The sequence below is a fragment of the Malaclemys terrapin genome, chromosome 8 (assembly GCF_027887155.1).
Source record: "Malaclemys terrapin pileata isolate rMalTer1 chromosome 8, rMalTer1.hap1, whole genome shotgun sequence".
Taxonomy (NCBI): Eukaryota; Metazoa; Chordata; order Testudines; family Emydidae; genus Malaclemys; species Malaclemys terrapin.
Window position 1 is genome coordinate 545,213 of NC_071512.1, and position 21,612 is coordinate 566,824.

Sequence of the window (21,612 nt, forward strand, 5' to 3'; positions counted from 1 at the left end):
GGGAAGGGAACTGCGAAGGGGGTCGGTGCTGGGGGGGGTCAATACTGGGGGGAGGGAATGGTGCTGGGGGGGGTCGGTGCTGGGGGGAGGGTACCGTGCAGGGGGACCAGGGGGGTCAGTGCAGGAGGGTGGGAACGGTGCCGGGGGGGGGGGGGTCAGTGCTGGGGGGGGTCAAGGCCCAGGCTGGCTCTGCTCCTGGGGAGGGAAGAAAGCTTGTTGGGTCAGCACCTAGCAGGGAACCCACAATACCATTTGTGATCTCGTGCCCTTCGTACTGGCCCCACATGCCTGGAGTCGGGGTGTCCCTGGCTCCCCCCGGCCCCTGCTCCCTGCCTCAGCCCACAGCACAGGGGCTGCAGCTGCACTCAGGGGCTCCCGCCTCATGCCAGGCCCTGGGGAAGGGTGAGACAGTGACCAGGCTTCCCTGGGCCCAGCTGAACACAGGAGCTGGTAAGGGGCCCAGGATTCTGCAGTGGGCCCACCTCTCAGCTCAGAGCTTTGGGCTGCCAGGCCAACCCCAGGAAGCACTAGTGGCTTCTCTGGGGGCATGCAGAGCTCCAGCTGCCAGTGCCTCACGGTGCTGCACATGCCCCTGTCTGAGCACCAGCCCAACGAGGGGCCCGGCTGCCTGCACTGACCCTCCTGGCCAGGAGCAGGCCTGGAGTGGCATATGCAGGTCTGGGTATGTTTTCAGAGAGGAGACATGCAGCATCCAGACTGGAGGGAGCTGCTTAGCAGCTTGGTTCAGTGACAGATATATGACTTCACATCTCCACCCGCCATCACCCTACCTGAGGGGGGAGGGGAGTTGTATAGGAGCTAGACAGGGGTGTAATTAGGAGCGAGGGGCTGGAATCAGGCAATGGAGTTGTCAGGCTGAACAATGCTGTAGAAGTCACTGCTGCCCTGGCCACACCAGCCCTAAGAAGAGAGCATTTGGCTGGGGTGGTTTGGAAAGGGTTCCACAGGGTCCCTTTGGTTCAGTGATGGTGCTTGGGTCAAAGAGACAGTGGCAATATGAGGGTGTCTGCACAGGCTAGAAGCATGCAGAGGAAGGGCTGTCGTAGTCTTAGGATCTCAAGCAAGGGCGAGCTGCTCGGCAGGGCTGTTGGAGAAGGGCCCCTGCAGCAGAGCCCTGACAGTTACACCCGGCCGGGCCGCCATCTCTCTGAGTGTGAATCAATGTTGTGGAATTCAGGAAACCGGTTTCACCACCATCCCAATAATCTAAACACTCGGTTCTTCCTGAGACGCCACAACTCTGCCCTGTGGCATCTGCGGCAGGAGCTTGGTTTCTGGCTTCCCTGCCAAGTTTTGGTGCCGCCCTCTCCTGGGTCCCACCTCACCTCCCCATGGCTCTAATTGCTGGGTGTAAACCTGCTGCAAGGATCAGAGCCCGGCACCACAGAGCCCTGGCCTGATGTGGGCACCAGCAAACAAATGAGATTTCAACAGCCAGCTGGCCCAGAATAACAACCTGCCGCAGATCCCAGACTCGGGCTCCAGCTCCTCAGAGCCAAGCCCCACTGGGCTAGCAGCCAGGAGCACTGCTGTGTGTGCACAGCCTGGCACTGCAGGGCCAAGCCAGGTTGATGGCATGGACAGGTGCCAGGCACCACCATGACAAGAGGTGATTTAAAAGGAGACACTGGCCAGTGGTTGAGGGTACAACAGCTGTTGGCATCTTGTGTATTTCAGTTCCAAGCAGAGTCCAGAGGGTGCTGCCAGGATGAGGCCAGAGAGATTGACCCTGCCAGCCCCCAGCACCTGTGTCCAGCAGGACTGAGTAGATTGGTTCCTCTCCACCCATCAGATAACGTGCAGCTGGGAGAGGCAAGTGGCACTGCACCAGGACTGCTCGTGGGGGCTTGTGTCTGACCTTAAAGAGCAGCATGTTGCTGCCAGCCCATTAGAGACAAACCAGAGCCCCCACTCCAGCAGGAACACACACAATGGAGCAAGCAGCTCCTGGAGGTGGGGCCCAGCCCCGCTGCTAGCACTGGACAGCCAGGGGCCAGGCCACGTGGAGCCCTGTCTGCATCATCCTCAGAAACTGGGCCCATGGTCCCCACGCTGGGAGCACTGCTCCCCTTCCCAGACACCTGCCTTTAGCTCAACATCCCTGGTCAGCAGCAAATGGAGTTTTGGCTGCAGCAACCTCCTGGGGTGCAGAGTAAATACCAGCTTCACTGCTGCCCTATCCTGTCAGCTGGGAGGCCTGTAACTCACCACGTGAGCACCCAGGGATAGCCGCTGGGGTCACCCCCATGGAGGGAGAGAAAGAAGCAGCCACAGGAGCCAGAAGTACCAAATTCAGATTTATTCCAGGAGAGGCTGAGCAGAGCCGTGCCAGGCCTGGACCTTCATATCCAGAGCACCCAGCAGCCAGCCCCCTGCCCCACCCCATGGTGCTAGCCTGCCCCTGCCCACCCCTCAGCACCAAGCCACAGCCTACGTTCTGGGCTGTGCTCTGCAGCTGAATGGGGGGAAAGCTGACCACACTTCCCCCTGATTGCACTTGTGCCTGTGACCCCACCAGGTGCTCTCCTGTGGGCTCTCGCTCTACACAGGCAGGTCCCATCCCTCCCCTCACCCTGGGCTGGGCCGGGCCGGTGGGGGAAAAGGTTCTTCATTTATCTCATCTCACTAGGCATGTGTTACTGCCTCACGGGAAAGCTTCATACCCAGACATCAGCTGGGCCAGAACGGGGGAGGGTGGGCAAGGATAGGTCTGAGCGATGGTGCATGCTCTCTGGCAGGAGCTGCTTTCCATCTCCCCTTCTCTAGGTCAGGATACCGACCCAGCTCCGAAGCAGCACGAGAAGCCCCAGCACAGAGGCCACAGCCCTGGGTGGTCTGCAAAGCCCCTGCACCTGTCCCCCGTGGCATGAGCCCTCTAGGCTCTCCTTTTCTCCTGTTGCAGAGACTCCAGCAGAGCCAGGTGCCAGGGCAGCTCTAGCCCCGGCAGGAAGTGCTCCACAGCATCCGTGTTTCACATTTCCCAGGCCTCAAGCCCCAAGGCCAGGCTACCTGCATGGGCACCCAGCACTGGCACAGCAGGACAGGTTTACTCTGCCGCAGCTCTCTGCTGGGGCCAGTGAGCAGTGCAGCCTCAGTGTGAAGGACATGCAGCAAGACTGGCAGGCATGCAGCTTGGACAGTGTAAGGAGAGGAAGTTGGGCATCTCCCCAGCGGGGCCAGAGCCCTTGCTGGGGTAGGAAGCAGCAGGGGATGGGGGAGGAGGAACAGGAAATCCCACTTGATGCTGGGCTTCTGTTTGGCAGACAGTAAAAATCATGGTGCAAACTTGCCCTGGAGCACAGGCCCCTGCTGCAGAGGCAGAAGTAACACTTGCTCCTGAGACTTCCCCAGGGATGGACCTGCAGTGCTCACAGCATCATCGGTCTGAATGGAGAAGCCCCCTTGGCTAGCCCAGTCAGTCCATGGTGCAGCCTGGGTACCATCCCAAGAGCTCTCGCTCCTTTCCAGTCCAGGCTGCTGGCTTCCCATTCAGATTTTTGAAGACTCGACTCTCTCTATCCAGGGTGAGTCTGCGTCAGCATCTCTGGGCTCAGCCCGCAGCTGCCGCAGCTCCCTTTCCAAAGCCTGGCTGCGGTGGTACATCTCCATGTAGCTTGCCTGGATCTCCCTCTGGTAGCGCAGCACTTTCTCCTTCTCCTCCTGCCAGGTTTTCCGCTCCAGCTCAAAGTTCACAGCCTTCAGCTGGCCCTGGCGCCGCTCACGCAGCAGCTCTGCCCACAGCCACTCCACCTGCCTCTCCGGGGGCTCACCACTCTCGCTGTGAAGACCCCAAGACTTGGAGTCGTCAGTTTCACAGCCAGAGAAGTCCTGGCAGACTGGCATGGGAGCATCCCCCAAAGGGAGGGAGGAGCTGGGCTCTGGTGGGGCCTGGAAGGAGTCCCCTAGCTGGGCCAGCTGAGAGTCCTTGGCTTGCACCTCTGCCCGGGCCTCCCGCAGCTGGGTCTTCAAGCTGAAGATCTCACTGACTTTCTGGGCCATCTCCTCCTGGGAGTCTCGAAGCTGCTGCTTGAGCAGTGAGATCTCAGCTGCCTTCTGACAAACCTGCAGAAGAGGCAGAGAAAGGGTGGAGAGGGACAGAGCAAGATATGAGATGCACAGGAAAAGGGGGGGTGGGGTTTAGAATCATTGGGTGAATCTGGAGAGGAAAGCCCCATTCAATCCCAACTCTGCCAGGCAGGGGCATAGAGCATTAAACCTGCCATGGGGCAGCCATACCAGGCAGCACTCTCGGGATTCCCACAAGCAGGAAATGGAGGCTTTGTAGGGGTGTGAGGGATGGTTTGGAGGCGGGGGGGGGGGGGTCACTAGGCTTTTGGCTGTAGTCCCAGGTCCACAGCTGCATTAAGTCACAGATGACAGTGACTCAGCCTCTCTCTGCCTCGTCCTGAGCCAAAAGTTCCTCCCCCAAAACCCCAGAGCATGGTACAATTGGCGCCTGTGCCGAGGGCTGAGGCTGTGGGTTGGGACTGAGGGGCACTAGGACAGCTGTTGGGGCAGAAGGGTGAAGGAGAGCTGCAGGGCTCTGCTTTACTCACCTCCCACCTGGTCTCTTCTAGTTTGGGGCTGACACGTTCACACTGCTGCTGCCATTGCCTCAGCTCCTCGCACTGGCCCTGGTGCAGGCTCAGCTCCTCCTGCAGCCGCTTCTTCTCCTGCTGCGCTTTGTAGAGCTGCAGCTGCAGTGCCCGCTGGCTGCGCTGGGCCTGCTGGGTCACCTGCTGCAGCTTGGCGACATACATCTGCTTCAGCTCGTCCAGTGCATCCATCCACAGATGCTGTTTGTCCTCGAAAACCTGCTGGCACAAGCAGAGGTCTGTGCCCAGCTCCTGGGGCGAAGTGCCAGGCAGCCCAGCCCCCTCCAGCAGCTTGTTAGTATCTGAGGCTGCTCCGGATCCCAGCCCTGCAGCGGGGAGCAGTTGCCCCAACTCCATGGTGGATTAGAGGTGGCTTAGTGAAAGGAAGTCACTAGCACAGGGAGCAGCCTGGCCCCATGACACTGGAATGGGAAGCAGCAGCTCTAAGGGCCACCCTGCAGCAACACACAATCCATCTCCAAGCAGGATTCAGTCAGGACAGCAGGGCTCACCTCCTGGCACTGGACCATTCCCACCCTAGTACGAGCTTCGGAAACATAAATGTCTCCATTTTCTCAAGAGAGCACATACAGGCTGGGCAGCTGCTCCTATGGGCCACCCACCGCCACCTTCCCTTGGTGCAAGGGGGAAAAGGCTCCTCATGCACTGAGATTTTCAAGCCCAATCTCTCTGGAGCAAGCCCGATGCTCTGGCACTGGGAGCAGCAGGGCCCAAGCTCCCCATTGCCCAACAGGTCACTGGATTCTGGAGGTGAACGTGCCCTTCCCCCGCTCTGCTCGCACCAGACACAACACACCAGCACACTACTGCCAGCACAGCACTCCAGGGAATCATGGACCACGCACAGACCCCAACATGCAGTGAGCTCCAAGACAACACCACAGGGGCAACACATGAGACACTAGCATCCCTGCTTTGGGGATGGGGGGGCTAGGATGGGGGGGGAAGCAGGCCAGGGCCCTGCACCCTCAGACCAACCCCACTGCACTCACCTGCGTGAAGGGGTCTTCAGTCTCGCTAAGGCTCCTCTTCAACTGCCACAGCTCCCCACTCTTCTCCTGCAGCCGGTCCTCCAGCTGCTTCACCACGTCCTCCAGGGAGTAGGTGAACTCGTAGGGGGGTGGGGGCTCCCCAGAGCTTTGCAGACGGCTTAGCGTGGCCATGCTCTTGCAGTACAGAGGTGCTTTCTCCACTGCCAGGGGGTCTCTGGGGCCCCAGGAGGCCCTGTCAAGGGAGCCCCCAATGTGGTTGATGTGGCCCATGGAGGCGCTGAACTGGCCCTGGGCAGGTTTGAAGTGGGGAGGGTAGATGGTGAAGCTCTGGATGGAGTTGTGGCTGGAATTGGAGGCCTCGTCTAAGCTGATGGTGTGCAGCAGGTGGGTGCGCATGTGGCCATGCTGGGAGGAGGCACCGGTGCTGGTGCTGCTCTGGGACAGGAGGGTGTGCAGGCTCCCGTTGCTCTTCGACAGCTTCTGCCCTTTAGATGAGGCCAGACCCTGCATGGAAACCAGGCCTTTCCCAGCCACTGCCTTGAAGGCCGATGGCCTGATCCGACACTGAAAGACAAGGGAGCCAAGGATCAACCTGGTCTCAGCAGAACCACCCAGCCCTGCTGCCCCTCCACTCAGCAGGGAGAAGAGCTGAGGCACCCCAGGCTGTCTCCCCAGCTGCAGGATGGCTCAGGGCTGCCCCACCCCTTTGCCCTGGACACAGAGATGAGGTTTATGTACAAGGACCTTCCAGCAGTCACAGCAGTTACAGGGGCCCATCACCACCTGGCCCGCCGAGAACATGGGGACTGTCCATAAGGGCCCCCTCCTCACGTGTTCTGTGCCAACCAGCTCCCATTTGGGGGCTGCACTCCACTCTAGAGACAGCTGCATTTCAGGGGCAGTTGGTGCGACGCACTTGTGGGAAACATCCTTACAACTAGTCCTGCGGATCCCTAGCCACATGGGCTGCTCCAGCCCAGCCCATCACCCAGGGCCTCACCTTGTCAAAGCGGCCCCGCTCCGGCAGCGAGCTCTTGGAGAAGTCTGCCCCCCGGTGGTGCTCGCGGGAGTAGCGGTCAGGGGACCGGTTCTCACGGTCGCTCTCGTAGTCCCGGTTGCAGGACGCCCCCAGCGCCTGGTGCTTCCTCTCGGCCCGGGGCTCCTTCCTGGCGCTGTGCAGGTAGCTGAAGAGCTCCCGCTGGCTCGGGCCCTTCCGGAGCAGGCCGTCCGGCTGCCGGAGCCCCCGCGAGCCCCCCAGCACCGCCCGCAGCTCCACAGGCGTCAAGTCCTGCTTCTCCACCAAGCTGCCCACGCTGCCCATGCCGCAGCCGTAGCTCCCAGGCGCAGAGGCTAGGGAAGAGTCAAGGAGGCAGTTGCCAGGGTCACAGGTCACATGAGGGGCCTGTGCTGTTGCCATGGAGAATTAGACCAACGTGTGGTACCAGCACTGCCAAAGGAGGGAACAGACAATCAGCAAAGGGGCGTGAGTGGCTGGGGCCACTCTATGTCCACCAGCCCCACCCTGAGGGGGAGAGCAGGGCTCCCTCCCCTATCCCCATGGATGCCCAGCCAGCCAGAGGGGAGGCAGAGAGGCCACATCTCCCTGTGTCATGCAGAGCCCACTACTACTCCCAGCATTCACAGCAGGGCCCCAAAGAGTCATCCAGGGTCCCCATGCAGGGACCCCCACCTCACCCCCTGCCTACAAGCAGCCTCTGGTGGGAGTGGGTCTGTACGGCGCCAGCTGCTCCCTTCAGGCCTGTAAGCTGAGGATGCAGGTGCCTTCTTTCAGCCTCTGGAGCTAGGAACCCCAACAGAAGCCAGCCAGACACTAGCATGTTCCCCAGAGATAAAGCAGGGTCCTCTGCCACTGACCTGCTCCCCCCAGGCAGCCAGAGCCGAGCCCCGGGGAGCAGCACGCTGGGAGGATCCGGCTGGAAGTCAGTCTGCCTTGCCACCCAGCCAAGGCTGAACTGCTCCCTCCTGTCTGACGTGGTGGTTCCCACACCCAGCTCCTCCTCCCGCCTGGGGGGCTGGGGAGGGAAACCAAAACAAGCACATGCCACCCAGCCAGGCAGGCAAGCTCCAGTCGCCCGCCTGGGCTCTGTCCCCAGGCTGATTCCTGGACAATTGGTCCCCACACGGCTGTGGCTGCCTCCTCCCAGCTCAGACGGGACCCTGGGCCAGCAGCATGGTCTTTACACCCAGCCACCCACCCTCCCAGGAGCCTTTGCAGACCCTGGCCACAGCACTGCGTTGGGGGGCTCCTCAGGCCGGCTCAGGGGAGAGCAGTCAAGAGGAGTGTGGGGGATCCAGACCAGGCAGGCAGACGACACCCCTCCATGGCTGTTCTGAGGCCTGGGGCCGGCAAACTGGGGTCTCAGTAGCACAAAATCCAGCATCCAACTTAGCTCCCTGTTGGCAGCCACAGCAGAGGCTGCTACCCCCTGGCTCCCAAGGAGGGGGCAGTGTCCCTGTCTGAGCTGCACCCACTGTGGGCATGACTGGCTCCCCCAGGGCTGCCAGGCCAGCGCCTCCCCTCCCCCTTGGTGCAGCTCCTTTCCCTTCAGAGGAAGGCCCAGAGCCCAGCTCAGGAGCTGGGGGAAAGAAACCCAGCAGCTTTCAGCCTTGAGGTGCGAGTGCAAGATACCAGGGGAATCCCTGCGGGGGAGACATGGCCCTTTGCTGGAGGCTGGGCCACTGAACGTGCCAAGTGCTGCCCTAGCGACGGCGCAATGCCAGAGCCCCCAGGCGGCGGATACAAGGTGCCCCCAGACAGTCCCTCAGGCGCCAGGGCACTGCTGCAGCTGGGATGGAAAGTCTGGCTGGCCAGAAGCTCCCCGCATGTGCCAGAAACTTTTTCCATTGGGACCTGGTCCTGATCCCACTGCGCTCAATGGACAAACTCTTGCCAAGTCCCATGGGCTCAGAACAGGGTTCCTGCCCTACCTCAACCTTCTGGGCCTGACCAGCTGCACCAAGAGGAGCACGGCAACTGGCAGCCCAGGCCTGCACGTACCCAAGGCCCCATGGCCTGGGCTCCCTGTCCCCCCCTCCCCACTCCATCCCCTTGAGGAGGGGCACAGGGGCGAGGCGTCCAGCTCCTCCAGACAGCAGCAGAGGTTGAAGCCAGTGTCCCAGCCCCAGCCCTGAGGAGGGGAAGGGCTGAGATGCTCCATTCCAGGCAGCGAACGGAAGCAGATGCTGTGGCATGGGGGCTGCGGGGCACAGGCCCGATGGCACCAGCAGGGGAGGCAGGAACAGGAAGGACGTGAGGTAGGAAGTGGCAGTTTCCTTAGCAGGTTCCAGGCTGCACACTCCGGGCCCTGCTGGGAGGAAGCCCAGGAGGAAACTGACAATGCTGCTTAGCAACTAACAAGCCCCTTGCCCTTCCCATGAAGCACAGGGGACAGGAACAGCCCCTCCCTCCCCAGTGCTACCCAGGGCAGTGGTCAGGCCTCCCCCTCAGTGCATAGGGCTACCAACCCCAGCATCATCCCCAACATGCTCTACTCAGCGCCAAGGGAGCAGCTGCCTGCTCCCTGCCCATCAACCCTGGCAGCAGCGGGTTCAGCGAGACCAGACAGCTCTGGGGCCTGCTGCCGCACCAGGAGGGAGCACAGAGAACCCAGCCCAGCCTGAGAACCAGCAAGATGCCCACGAGGTCCCGGCTGGGAGAGCTCCTTGCTCTGGGCAGCATTTCCACCTGCCCTGGACTGCGGACCTCACCCCAATGCCCCCGAAGGCCGCTGCCCACTTACTGCAGGCTCATGCTTTGCCTCGGGCACCCAAATCGGCAGTGACATTTCCACTGGCAAAGGCAGTCTCCAGGGGCTTGCTCTCTGTGCCCTGCCTCCAACACCTTCCCTCTGCTCTCCGCCGGGACAGGCAGCCAAAGACGGCAGAGCCAGCGGGGGCAGAGGCCCCATTTTACAGATGGGGAAAGTGAGACAAAGCAGTTAAATGACTTGCCCAGCAAAGACCAACCAGCCCTGGAATAACGTCACGACAGCCAAAAATGAACAGGCTAAGCACGGGAACAGCACGGCTGCCAGTCTGCCCATGCGGCAGTACTGCCTGTGTCGGGAAAGCGCAGCTTGTGCCATGACTCTCACCCACTTGTCCTCGAACACTCAGCCCTGGATACCCGAGCGTCCGGGGGGGGGGGGGGGGGTGGCGGAAACTTCCCTTCAGAGCCCCAGTGAGAACAGGACAGCCAAGTATGGGGGTGGGGAGGTGAAGCTGTCCAAGGCCCATAGCTGGGAACCTGTTACAAGTCGCATCACCACTGCAGCTTGGGGGACAGGAGGAGGAGGGGGTCTCAGCCTGCTCCAAGCCCAGCACTGCCAGTGCCAGACAGATCCCTGCTGGGGGCCCTGGGTCAGGCACTGCCCTGGCCCAAGGGAGCTCCCAGCTCAGGTGTAACGCCCCAGCTCTCTGCACCAGGCACTGTGTAAACAAACAACTCCCCTTTAATCACTGTCACGCACAAACCTGTCTGACAGCTCCTGCCCTGCAAGGTCATCTCCCTCCTAGGGAACCCAGCATCTGCTCCCACAAGCCACCTGCATTTGGCTTCCAACCTGGGGAGGAGGGATCCACGCTCCTCAGGGGAGCTGGGCCACTCTGGATGCTTCTGGGAGCTCAGAAGGGTCTGCAAGGGCTCTCGCTCCTCAGAGGCTGGGCAGGGCTCCCTGCACCTCAAGCACCAGAGTCTCCAGCAGCAGGCCCCACGCCATGAAAAAGCTGCTGGGACCAGACCCCACAGCCGACTCCCCCCCAAGACCCACACAAGCACCCCAAGGAGTGAACTGCCTCTGTGGAGCAGGGATGGTCCACGGAGCAGCTCAGCTTGCAGGAGCTCCTGGGCCCAATCTCCTCCCTGTACCTGAGATGCCACTGACACCTGTGCCCAGTGAGCGTCTCCCTTCGAGTGCACAGCTCTGGCAGACCAAGGCAAGTGGTGCCCAGGTGCCATCCCACTGCCTCCTCCCCTGCTTCTTCTTCTTAGAAGGGGCTTTTTGGCTGCCTGAGGGGCACATGGCAGGGGCGGGCACCATGCAGTTCCAGGCCTCTTGGCCCACTGGCCCCTTGCTCTCTTCTGCAGCAGTCTCTCTGGCTGAGCCACGTCAGTGAGGTGGCCCACCCCAGAACAACCCTGTATACACCCCCATGGAGGGGACGGGACCTGAGCTGGATTCCAGGTGTGTTGCACTGGAAAGCAACTTTCAGCCCCAGCCGGGACACAGACACCCTCCTTGGGCCCTAGGATAACCCCACATGCTGTCACACAGGAATAAAACACTTCAGACTGAACACGGGGCACAAGCTTTTTACAGGGAGGGGAATTAACCATTGGTGCAGCTTTCAGGGTTAATTCTCCATCATTGGAGGCTCTAAATCGAGACTGAGCGTCTCTTTGTAAAAGCCTCCTTCATGGCTTCGCTCAATCCCGCAGCGTGGTGCCATTTGACATCACCCCTGGAAGAGCACTGCAGCAGCACATCACCCCCTAATGTCACACTGGGGCAGTGGGGTCAGCACTTACTGCCAGGGGAGAACATCCCTGTTACTGAGACACCTACTTTGGTCCCCAAAGCACCTGGCTGTTCCTGGGAGGTGAGCCACACCGGACCTGCTTAGCACTGCAGCGACCACAGCCGCAGGAGGCCTGGCTAACTCCCAGCCCGGCTAACTCCCAGCCCCTGCTGCGCAGACAGATTGGGAGCAGCCTGAAGGTATCCATGACACACAGACCTGAGGAACGTTCTCACCTGGTCCAGGAGCCCCTGGGAACAGGGAATGCTCAGTGAGTGACTCCCCAGCCCCTTCCTTGGGTGGCAGCTGGTCCATTGCACACGACACTGCACAGCAATCAAAGCACTGCCCTGGCAGCCACAAAGCAAGGATATCAGCACCCTCCAGGTGCCAATGGGACATGCCCCAGCCCCTCTGGAGTCCACAGAGTCTTGCCAGGACCTGGGCCTGTATCCCGATTGGTCTGGAAGTTCCTTTCAAATCAGCCTCTGGCACCTGCCGGGCTCCAATCCCGCTGGGCTGGAAGGGCCCTTCCGGACCGGGTGGGTCACACGCATTCAGAAACACAAGCCTGGGGAAGAGCTCGCGCAGTGCAGCAGAGCTTGCGGGCCGGATTCAATGGGAGCTTGGCCACGACTTCATCAGGAGCAGGCAGGGCCCTGGTACCCTGCCCTGGCTTTGGAGAGGCCGGCATCAGCACAGCCTGTGTCTTCAGTAACAAAAGGGACAGGCACTGGGACTGTGGGAGAGACCCTGGGTGGACTTAAACCATAGACACCTCCCCAGGGCCACGGCCACAGCACGACTCACAGAGGGGCTGGGGCTGCATTCCAAGGGAAGGTGCCATCCACCCAGCAGTGCTGTGCTGTGCTTGGGGGGCAGGGACAAATGGAGACCAGCCATGTGATTACACAAGCTGCCCTGGAGCAGCATGGGAGTGGGGTGGGAGACGTTGAGGCAGGATGAGAAAGCAGCCCCATCCCATGGCCACACAGCTGGAACACTTCAGCCCGGTGGCATCTGCACAGGGAACGTTCGAGCTGGGAAGATGCTGCCAGTACAGTGTAGCCTGGGATTTCGAGCTGGCCAGCGAAGAGCCCAGAGCAGGGCTCAAGCAGTGGCTACCCACAGGGGCAGGCTCTGCAACCCACACTTAAGATGGAGTTTTTGAAAATTAGATTCAGCTTTCAGGGCTTAGGGGACTAGCCTGACACCCCCTCCCCCAGCTCTTCACACAGGCCACCAAGCCTGCAGTCTGGGCTGCATTCATGCCAGCAACCTGGCAGGAAATGGCCCAATCCCCTGAGTCCTGCAGACCCCAGGGAGATGGGCTTTGTTGGCTCCTAGAGACTGGCTTTGCCGGGCTTCTTCCCCATGCCCTTGACCACAATGAACAGCAAGAATCCAGCAGCCCCAGGGAGTCTGTCCCAGGCAGGGAGGCTGGGGGTTATTCTCCAAAACCTGACAAGAATCTCAGCACTGGTTGGAAACACTAGACCAGTGGTTCTCAAACTGTGGGTTGCGACCCCGTTTTAATGGGGTTGCCAGGGCTGGCTTAGACTTACTGGGGCCCAGGACCAAAGCCAAAGCCCCACCACCCAGGGCCATAGCCCGAGGGCCTCAGATTACAGGCCCCCAGCCTAAGACTGAAGCCCTTGGGCTTCTGCTTTGGCTTCCCACCAGCAGCAGCGGAGTTCAGGCAAGCTCAGGCTTCAAGTCCCCTCTCCTGGGGTCATGCAGTAATTTTTGTTGTCAGAAGGGGTCTCAGTGCAGTGCAGTTTGAGAACTCCTGCACCAGACAATTGCTGCTCCACCTCCCTGCCCCTGGCAAGCTCCCCAAGAGCCAGGTGCTATTTACCACCCCCAGGTGCCGAGCAGTGATACTCAGCACGGGGCCGCCCATCCCTTCTTACTCCAACGTGAAGAACCAGGAACCCCCAAACATCATCAACCCCTAAGTGAAGATGGGCACTTCCCTGGGCAGCCACAAGATGCCTGTGGCAAGCGGAGGCAGAAGCGCCAGACCATGAAAATGGCCGGCGTTTCCTGGCTTCTTCTGCCAGATCCTGTGGGTTGTGAAATCCCCAGGGCAGGTGACCACCACAGCTTGGGAACACCACCTGAGCAGCTCCGCAGTACCCCAGCTGCTATCCCACATGGAGTCCCAAAGCACAGCCCAGCCTAGGAACTGTTCAAGCTCCGGACAGGGCATTCAGCCACCCATACTCATACCACACGTCCCGAGGACGACTCCCGCCGCTACCCTGCATCCCTCCTCTTGCCAAGGCCTTGCTGTCAGACACCCACTAGCAGGTTCTGTAACCCGAGGTCTATAGACACACCACTTCACAACGGTGACGGGGAGACAACATTAGGCTGATGGGGACCGCAGATCACCTTAGCTCTAAAATGACCAGCAGCGCGCAGAACGAGGAACACACCTGCGGGGATGGGGGGAGGGGGGGGTTTTCAAGCATAAAACCCTAGTAAAGCCCAACACATGCTATATAAGCCAAGAGCCCAAGTCCGCTAACCCTCACTGTCCACACCACAAACCCTGAGCATCCAGCGTCAGGTGCCCAGGCAAAGAGGCTGAGGAGCGGAGGTCAGAGTGGGGCAGAACGGGCTGGTGTCCCACAGGCCAGGCGGGTACGTCTGAGACAGCAATCCTGCTGAAACACAGACATATTCTTGCTGAAGGAGGTCACCGTTCACTCCAGAGCCACGCTCTTGTCTGAATACTGTTCATGTCCTATTGCCGCCAGGAACAGCTCAGAACACAGGAGCTGGAGAAGGAAACATTCCTGTTGTGTTCTCGGAGTGTCTGACAGCACCTGGTACAGTCAGTTCACCGGTCTCCCCTGTTTACCCCCATTTGCAGGATCTTTCATGTGTCCAGAGAGGAAATAACCTGTTTTAAACATTTAAGTCTTACACTCTCGGCTATCACAGTGCGGAGGCCGCAGGGAACCTGACCTGAACAGACCAGCCCAGGCAGCAGTGGGGGGTTTGCAGCCCGGGGCTCGGGGCATGCAGAGCTCGGAGCCAGTGGCGGCCCTGGGGGCCGCAGTTCAGGCACCTGGGACCCCGGTTAAGGAATCCTGAATCCGATCTCAAACCAACAGCACCGTTTTGCCGGGGATGGGTCCCCTCCAGTAGAGCAGACACGCTTGGCAGGGAGGTGGGCGGCTGCCTGGCAGGGGCGCCCCCCTGTCCCCGTGTCACGGGCACCAGCAATAGTGACCGAGAAACGGCCTTTCTCCAGTACCCGCCCTGGTCCAGCCCGGCTCCCCGGGAATCGCTGGGTGCAGGGCAGATCCCAGGAGCCCCGCGCCCCCGGCCCGGGAACCCAGGAACACGGGGCCGACCCAGACCAGCCCCGAGACGCCCAGCGCCCGGGTAGGCGAGTGAGAGACCCCGGCCTTCGAGCGCTCCGCAGCGGGGCCTCGCTGCCGCCCGCCCCGGGCTCCCCCCACCCGCCGCTCGGCAGCTGTCCCAGCCCCGCCACGGCTCCTCTGCAGCCCGACCCAACTGCTCCGCGCTCCCACCCGGCCCGGCCCGGCCCGGCTCGGGCCAGCCCCACCCACGCCCTGGCCGGGATCGGGCACCCCGAACAAAGCCAGTGTCCTGCCAGCCTGACCCCGCGCAGAGCCGAGCCGGGCCGAGCCGAGCCGGGCCAGCCCCCAGCCGGATGCGGGGCCCGGAGCACGGGGCCCGGGCCAGGCGCCGGGTCGGGCCGAGGCGCGGCGGACACGTGCCCCGCGCGGGCGGCCCCGGGACTCACCGGGCTCGCGGCGCGGGCTCCGCGCGGCTGCTGTAGCTCGGCCGGGGCAGAGGCAAAACCCGGCCCAGACGCCGCTCCCGCCCGCAGCCGCATCGCGGCCGCTCTGGGAACCCAGCCCGGAGCGGCAAAGCCCGGCCTGGATCGCAGCCCGGGGGCGGGACCCTGCGATGCCCGCCCCGCCCCGCCAGCCACGGGGCCGCTGCTGGCCGCGGTTTGAGAGGGGCCGGCAGCTGGACCCCCCTGCAGGCAGGAGCAGATTAAGCAATTGCTGAGAGCCCCAGCAGCTCCGGGGGCCCCTATAGTCGCTTTTCATTATTGGGGGGGGGGGGATATTCCCGTTTAGCGCCCCCCCACCGTTAGCACCGCCCCGGGGGGGCACATGGAGGTTCTGATCCACAGAGCCCTGCTCATGCTCAGCTCCTGCTGCCCAACCTTGCAATGCCGGTTAACCTTTAACTCCGTCTGTCACTGGAGACCCTCGGGGGGGGGAACCCTCTCCTGCCTAACCCGTCCTTGCCAGGATCTGCAGCGAGCTGCAGGCCCTAGAGCACCCGCTCCTTCTTTCCAGCTGCTCCCGCACATCCAAGGCAGCTAGAAATACAGTTCTCTGCCCCTGGGCAGCACTGCTGCTGTTGGCGCAAAGGTGCTGGGTCAGGGTGGGCTTGGCTGGGAGCAGAGGCAGCCCACCAGGTACTGGCTGCATCCACAGCTGCTCCATGCTATGAGCCCCTGCCCTAGGGAGCAAACCAAGTATTCAGTCTCAGTGCCCCCTTGGCCTCTCTGCCAGCCCCGTGCTCACACCCTGCACCAGAACACTGGGCTCTGGCACGGGGGGCCTCTGGAACGGGTGGTGTGGTTCCAGCGGGCTGACAGGGCCTGTTTTGATTATTGCCCTTTACACATGTAGGCCCCTCGTTTCACAAACAGCACCAGGACTCAAGACAACCTAAAGAGTAGGGCTCCAGCTGGAATCCTGGAACAAGTCACCCAGAACACCCCCTTACAAACATCTGATCCATCCCTCCATGATGCTGCTATTCCCAGAAAGATGGTATCTACAGGGGGTTCTGTGCCCATCTCTGCCTCACCACGACTGTGCAAATCTCATCCCCTCTCCATGCCTCAGTTTCCCCCTTTGCACAAAGGTGATAACGGTCCTTCCCTCCAGGGCAGGGTGATTATGAAGCTTTACGAATAGACATTCCCAATGTGCTTGGAACCCTTGGCCGGCAGGTGCTAGAGATGCGTAGAGGGCAAGTACTATTACTGGAGGAGTTAGACAAAGCTGCTCCCATCCCCTACGGGTGCTGGAATTTCTGCCATGAACAAGCCCTGTCCCCACAGAAGGTTGCCAGGGTACAGGCAGAGCTAGGCAGGGACACATGCACTGCAGGCTGCTTCAAGCCATGCCTCCAGCTGTTTACAGGGGCAGTGTCACCACATCCACTCGTGGGCAGTGTGTGTCCTTGCACATCGATGTCCTTTATTACAGCCATAGCAGCAGGGAGCCCATGTCCCTGAGGGTCACAGTCCGTTCCAAGGTGAAATGATGCTTGGCCTCACAACCCACTCCCTAAAGAACAAAATCTGCAGCTTAAACGGGGAAGGGACCTCACGAGCAGGAAACTGTGATCTGCTTCAGTAATCAGCAAGTGCCCCATCCCACAGTTAGGAAACTCAAAGAGCACACAGCACTGTGGGGAGAGCCCGGCTCACCTTGCTGCAATATGAGCCACCTGCATGTGTGCTTGGCCCTGGTGGAGCATGGTGACAGGCCCTGGCTCTCCGCAGAAGGTGTACGTGAGGAGTTCAGTGCTGCCAGGACTTGTTTGCTCCCCAGCCCTGGGGCTCGGCCCTGGACATGTATCATCGGGATTCGCATTGTGAAACCCATTGAAGTTGATGACAGGAAACAGAACTGGCCAGGGATGAAACATCTGATTGTATGAAGCATCCAGATTTTCCAGCCATGCACACCTAGCATTCCTGTTCACGCGTTACTGAGCTGCAATGATAGGGTCTCGTGGTAATGGAACCGCAGAGGCTCCCTCCAGGCCCTTTGCTCTGTTTATAAAGACCATGTTGTCAACACCAGACTAAGTGGCACCTCTCTCACTTCTCCATGGAAGTCTTGAGTGCTGAGAATATGTGGGCGAGATCAGTGACAGCCCTTTAATCAGCAGCAGTAATTTTAGAATCTGGCCTTGCCTGAGAGGAGGCTGCATGCAGCGCCCTGATTGTGCTGTGCTGGACGGGGGTGGGGTAGGGGGTGGGAGCGGGGCAGCACAAGGGCTTTTTGCTAAACATTCTTCAGCATGCAGCCAGCCTGGCTCGCTGGGTTTCACCAGTTCACGGGAAGGCAGCTGAGGTGTTTCAAAGGGAATCCCAGGGAGCCTCTTCTGCTCCCGGTGTCAGCTACACAGAGCACAGCACAGGAATGATCTCTCTCCTTGCCACCCCTGCCTGCTTTAGTCATGAGATGTGACACAATCAAGGCCTCTGAATCAGACTCGCTCACTCCCAGCCAGGCCTGGTTTTGTTCCTTTGCGTCCCCTCCCCAGCTGTCACCAGCTCAGGGAGTCGGGATCCTGGGGCGTGATGTTGGTTGCAGCAGAGACAAGGATGCAAGCACCAGCCGAGCGCACTCCAAAACAAGGACCCAAGCAAAGCACCAGCACCTTCTAACTCAGTAATTACATGCACTATGCAACACACGCACGCCTCCGGGAAGAGACTGGCTACCGGTTCTGAGCAGCTCATCGTTGTGAAGCCAAGAGCCCGATTTACTGGGGCTTGACTCGCTTTTGAAATGGTTGGGGTTGCTAATGCTCAATTAGGCACCAGGGAGGGGCACATCAGCATTGCCTGCAAGGGGCAAAACGAAGGCCTGAGCTTCCCTGAGGAATACCCTAGTCCCATAAAAAGAACAGGAGTACTTGTGGTACCTTAGAGACTAACAAATTTAGTGCCACAAGTACTCCTGTTCTTTTTGCAGATACAGACTAACACGGCTGCTACTCTGAAACCTAGTCCCATAGGCTCTGAGCTGCCCTGCCACCAAGCTCTACAGCATGCCCCCTTCCCCAGTGCAGGAAGCATCTGAGGCTGGAAGAGCCAAAGGAGGGAGGGATGGATCTGGGGTGGAAGGAGGTCTGGCCAAAGTGTTCTTACATCCTGCTGATTCTGCAGACCTGAAATGGCCTGTAAACCTCTTAACACAAACTCACTTGCAACCGTGTGCACATAATTTGCCTCAACAGCTCCCCATCTATTTTAAAATCTTCTCAGTAAAATGTGTCTTCCCTCCCTCCTCTCTGTCTTGGCTCTCTGTGTGACTATAGTTTTCTGGGGTTGATGCCATAACATGTTGAGAGACCCAGTTTGCACAAGAGCCTTTACACAGTTTAAAGCTGCACTAGGTAGTGCTCACAAACACAGGTGCTCCCACACCCCCATGCTGATTACACCTTGTGCAGACACCTCAGTAGCACGGCAGTCTGGAAAGCAGGGCAGTCTGTCCAATGCATCTTCTGGCCCAAAGGCCATCTCTTCCCCTCCTTGCCTTTATCAGTGGGGTGTCTATTTCAATTGTGATCCCTTGGGACATGGATCTGCCTCGTTATGTGACAAGCAGCCCCAGTTTGGGGTGTTGTAGGAGCAATAATAGTAAAGTCTCACGGCAGGTTACATTCCCCTGGCAGTACAGTCTAGAGCCCCATGTGTGCACAGAACGGGCATTAGTCATACGCCCACTTGGTATCCCTCAGCTTGCCGGGCCGGGATGGAGGGGTACGTACTGGAGCAAGTGGTAATGCCATCAGCCCCACTGCCTCAGCAGGTTTTGGGGACCCAGGTAGAAGGAGCTAGTCGTACTTGGGACCTGCTGCTACAGGTCCTTTAGGTCTCTTCTCTTGGAGGTTATTGAAGACGGTCTGGCTCGGGGTGGCGTAAGAGTGGCTGGGGTGGATCTGTGAGATGGCTTTCACTATGACCTTGTAGTCCATGCTGAGGAGCGAAACTGGGTGCCAGTTAATTAGCTCAGTTTCCCCTTTTTAGGCAGCAGGGTGAGCACGGCTTGCGGGCACGACAGGGGGCACCCTGCTCCTTAAGGACTCAGCCCAGATGGTGGCAAGGGCCAGGCTGAGGACAGCGCAGAATATGCGGCAGAACACCGCAGTCAGCCCATCTCTAGCTGCCAGGACTTCACCTGGCTGGTCCCTGAAGCTCTTACAGCATATTTCATTGGCCCCTCAGCTCCCTCTGGGGGAAACCTGAGCTCGTGCAATAGCCACGGATTTGGTAAGGAATGCTGCAAACTGACTCCTGCCCTCCTGTAGTCAAACAGGAGTTTTCCCCAGGCAAAGGGGAGCTGTATGGGCCTGTCTCCCTGTTCCTGGCTCAGTCCATCTCTTCCTTCTTCTGCCCAGGGCTGGGCTGAGGCATAAGAGCTCCTCATGGTAGGGTTCCAATCAGCAGAGGATTCTGCCTGCGCCCCATGGAATGAGCCTCCCAAATACCCGGAGAAAACCTGCTTCAATACAGAATTAAAACCGCCTCCGACTGCACACCCCGAGTTTTCACCTACCACCCCACATGGAACCCACATGGGATATCAAATAACTGCACCCCCCCACTCAATGGGGACCCCATCCCAAAATAAACCTTTCCCAAAACCCCTTTTCTGGCCTTCAAACAACTTCCCAAGATCATCATCAGAAGCAAGTTGCCCACAGACCAGGACACCCCAACACAGCACCAAACCCTTCCATGCAACAGACGCAAAACCTGCAGACATATCTCCACTGCTAGGATGAGCCACACCCCCCCCAACTCAAGATCCAGGGGTCCTACATATGCCTATCACAATATGTGGTGTACCTCAGCCAGTGCCCTACATGACCCAATAGCAACTATGAGGGTGCAACTAGACAATCACTGTGCTGTCTGTGTACCTCACACAGGAAAATGATGACAAACACCCCATCACCTGTGGGTGAACACATTTCACAAAGCGATCACTCCACGTCTGACCTCTCAGTCCTCGTCCTCTAAGGAAACCTGCACAATACCTTCAAAAGACAAGCCTGGGAGCTTAAATTGAGAATTTTGCTAGATACTAAAACTCATGGACCGAACAGAGACACTGGATTTATGGCTTCTTACAATAGTCTGTGCAGGGCGGGCTCCAGGGTTTTTGCTGCCCCAAGTGGCGGAAAAAAAAAAGCCATGATCGCGATCGGCAGCAATTTGGCAGCAGCTCCACCGCGGCGCTTTCTTCTTCGGCGGCACTTCGGCGGCATGTCCTTCCCTCCAAGAGGAACCGAGGGACCAGCCGCCGAAAAGCCCGATGTGCCACCCCTTCCCCTTGGCCGCCCCAAGCACCTGCTTGCAGAGCTGGTGCCTGGAGCCGGCCCTGAATCTGTGACCCGCCAACGACTCGCCCGCTGCTTTCCCCCAGGTGACTGTTAACACTTCACCTTGAAGGGTCCCTTGAAATGTGTGTTAGCTACTTATGCTAAACTGTCTGTCCCACCTCGTATTCGGGGGGCCCCGAGGGCCTTCCCCACACCCGGGAAGAGCTCTGCCCGGCTCCGGGTCCCTCTGCCCAACAGACTCGACCCCAGCCATCGCCTGCCCCCCTCTGGGCCTTCCCTGCAGCCAGAGTCCGGCCCTGGGCTATTGACAGCCAGGAGGAGCCCGAGCCGGGGAAGGGACCCGAGGGGCAGCAGGGGAGTCACCCCCCCCCACCGGACCCTGCTGTTCCCCCGAGCTCGGTGCCAGGCCAGCCCCTGCGGGCCACGGCTCGGAGATCGCCCCGCCCCCTGGGCTCTGCCCCGCCCCTTGGGCTATGCCCCGCCCCCGAGCCCCGCCCCTCACCGGCTCTCTCCCCCGCCCCCCTGGGCAGGCCTCGCACAGGCTCAGGAGGTCCGTGGGCGGGGCTAATGGCCCGATTTGGCCCCGCCCCCTGGGGGGCTCCGGGCCCAGGATCCTCCCGCCGCTCTGTGACGTTGGCATGGGGCGGGCCGGTGCCACGTGGGCGGGCCAGGGAGCCCCTATGGAGGCGGAGCACGGAGCCCAGAGCCCCCGCCCGGGGTAAAGAGCCCCCCCCCGGGACTAGCCCCTCCCCCCGGGCCGCCCTACCCCCTCCAGGTCAATCTACCCCCCACCTCCCCTCCTCCAAGCAAGTAGCCTCTCCCCCTCAGTGACTAGCCCCCCGCCACCCCTCCAGGGCAGCTTGGCCCACCCCCTCTGCCCCCCCATCCCGAACCAGGGTCTTGCCCTCCGCCACCTCCTGACACCAGTCTCCAGTTTGTCTGCATTGGGGACATGGGCAGAGGCTGTGGGGACAGTCCCCCCCAGATCCCTGGTGGTTCATGGGGATTCTCAGCCCGTAGTGGGCGCGGGGCCACCGGGGACTGACACGGGCTCGTGTCTTGCAGGGTGGCCGAGTCGGAGGAGTGGCATCCGACTCACCTTCGTGTGACCGTCCTGAGGGCTCGGTCACTGCGGGCCAAAGGGGGTGCTGGCTCCAGCAGCCCCTACGTGGTCATTCAGCTGCAAAAGCAGAAATACATGACGTCAGTTGTGCCCCACAGCCTGACCCCCGAGTGGAGGGAGGAGTGCACACTCCAGCTGCCCAGCAGGCTGGATGATGCAGAGG

The 21,612-nt window shown here is 60.3% G+C and overlaps 1 protein-coding gene across 3 annotated transcripts; it reads right to left on the bottom strand.

Moving 5' to 3' along the window:
- Positions 1-3,319: 3,319 nt before the first annotated feature.
- Positions 3,320-21,495, bottom strand: N4BP3 (NEDD4 binding protein 3). Of its 3 annotated transcripts, none has more exons than XM_054038311.1 (5): positions 21,426-21,495; positions 6,630-7,076; positions 5,630-6,193; positions 4,578-4,835; positions 3,320-4,083 (listed from the first exon to the last, which is right to left on the bottom strand). In XM_054038311.1, exons 2-5 carry the CDS (start codon positions 7,044-7,046, stop codon positions 3,511-3,513), a joined length of 1,812 nt encoding a protein of 603 aa, XP_053894286.1. In that variant the 5' UTR covers positions 7,047-7,076; positions 21,426-21,495; the 3' UTR covers positions 3,320-3,510. The 3 variants fall into 3 exon arrangements, with proteins under 3 accessions (XP_053894286.1, XP_053894284.1, XP_053894285.1); XM_054038309.1 differs by lacking the exon at positions 21,426-21,495 and adding an exon at positions 14,952-15,042; XM_054038310.1 differs by lacking the exon at positions 21,426-21,495 and adding an exon at positions 7,505-7,584.
- Between the last annotated feature and the right edge of the window lie 117 nt (positions 21,496-21,612).

Bases quoted from the DNA above. Each gene is read 5' to 3' on its own strand.
- N4BP3 (XM_054038311.1), bottom strand. From the start codon at position 7,046: ATGGCAACAGCACAGGCCCCTCATGTGACCTGTGACCCTGGCAACTGC. The intron at 4,836-5,629 runs GTGAGTGCAGTG...TTGTGCCAGCAG, and splicing joins CTGAAGACCCCTTCACGCAG to GTTTTCGAGGACAAACAGCA. The intron at 4,084-4,577 runs GTGAGTAAAGCA...CCTCTTCTGCAG, and splicing joins TAGAAGAGACCAGGTGGGAG to GTTTGTCAGAAGGCAGCTGA.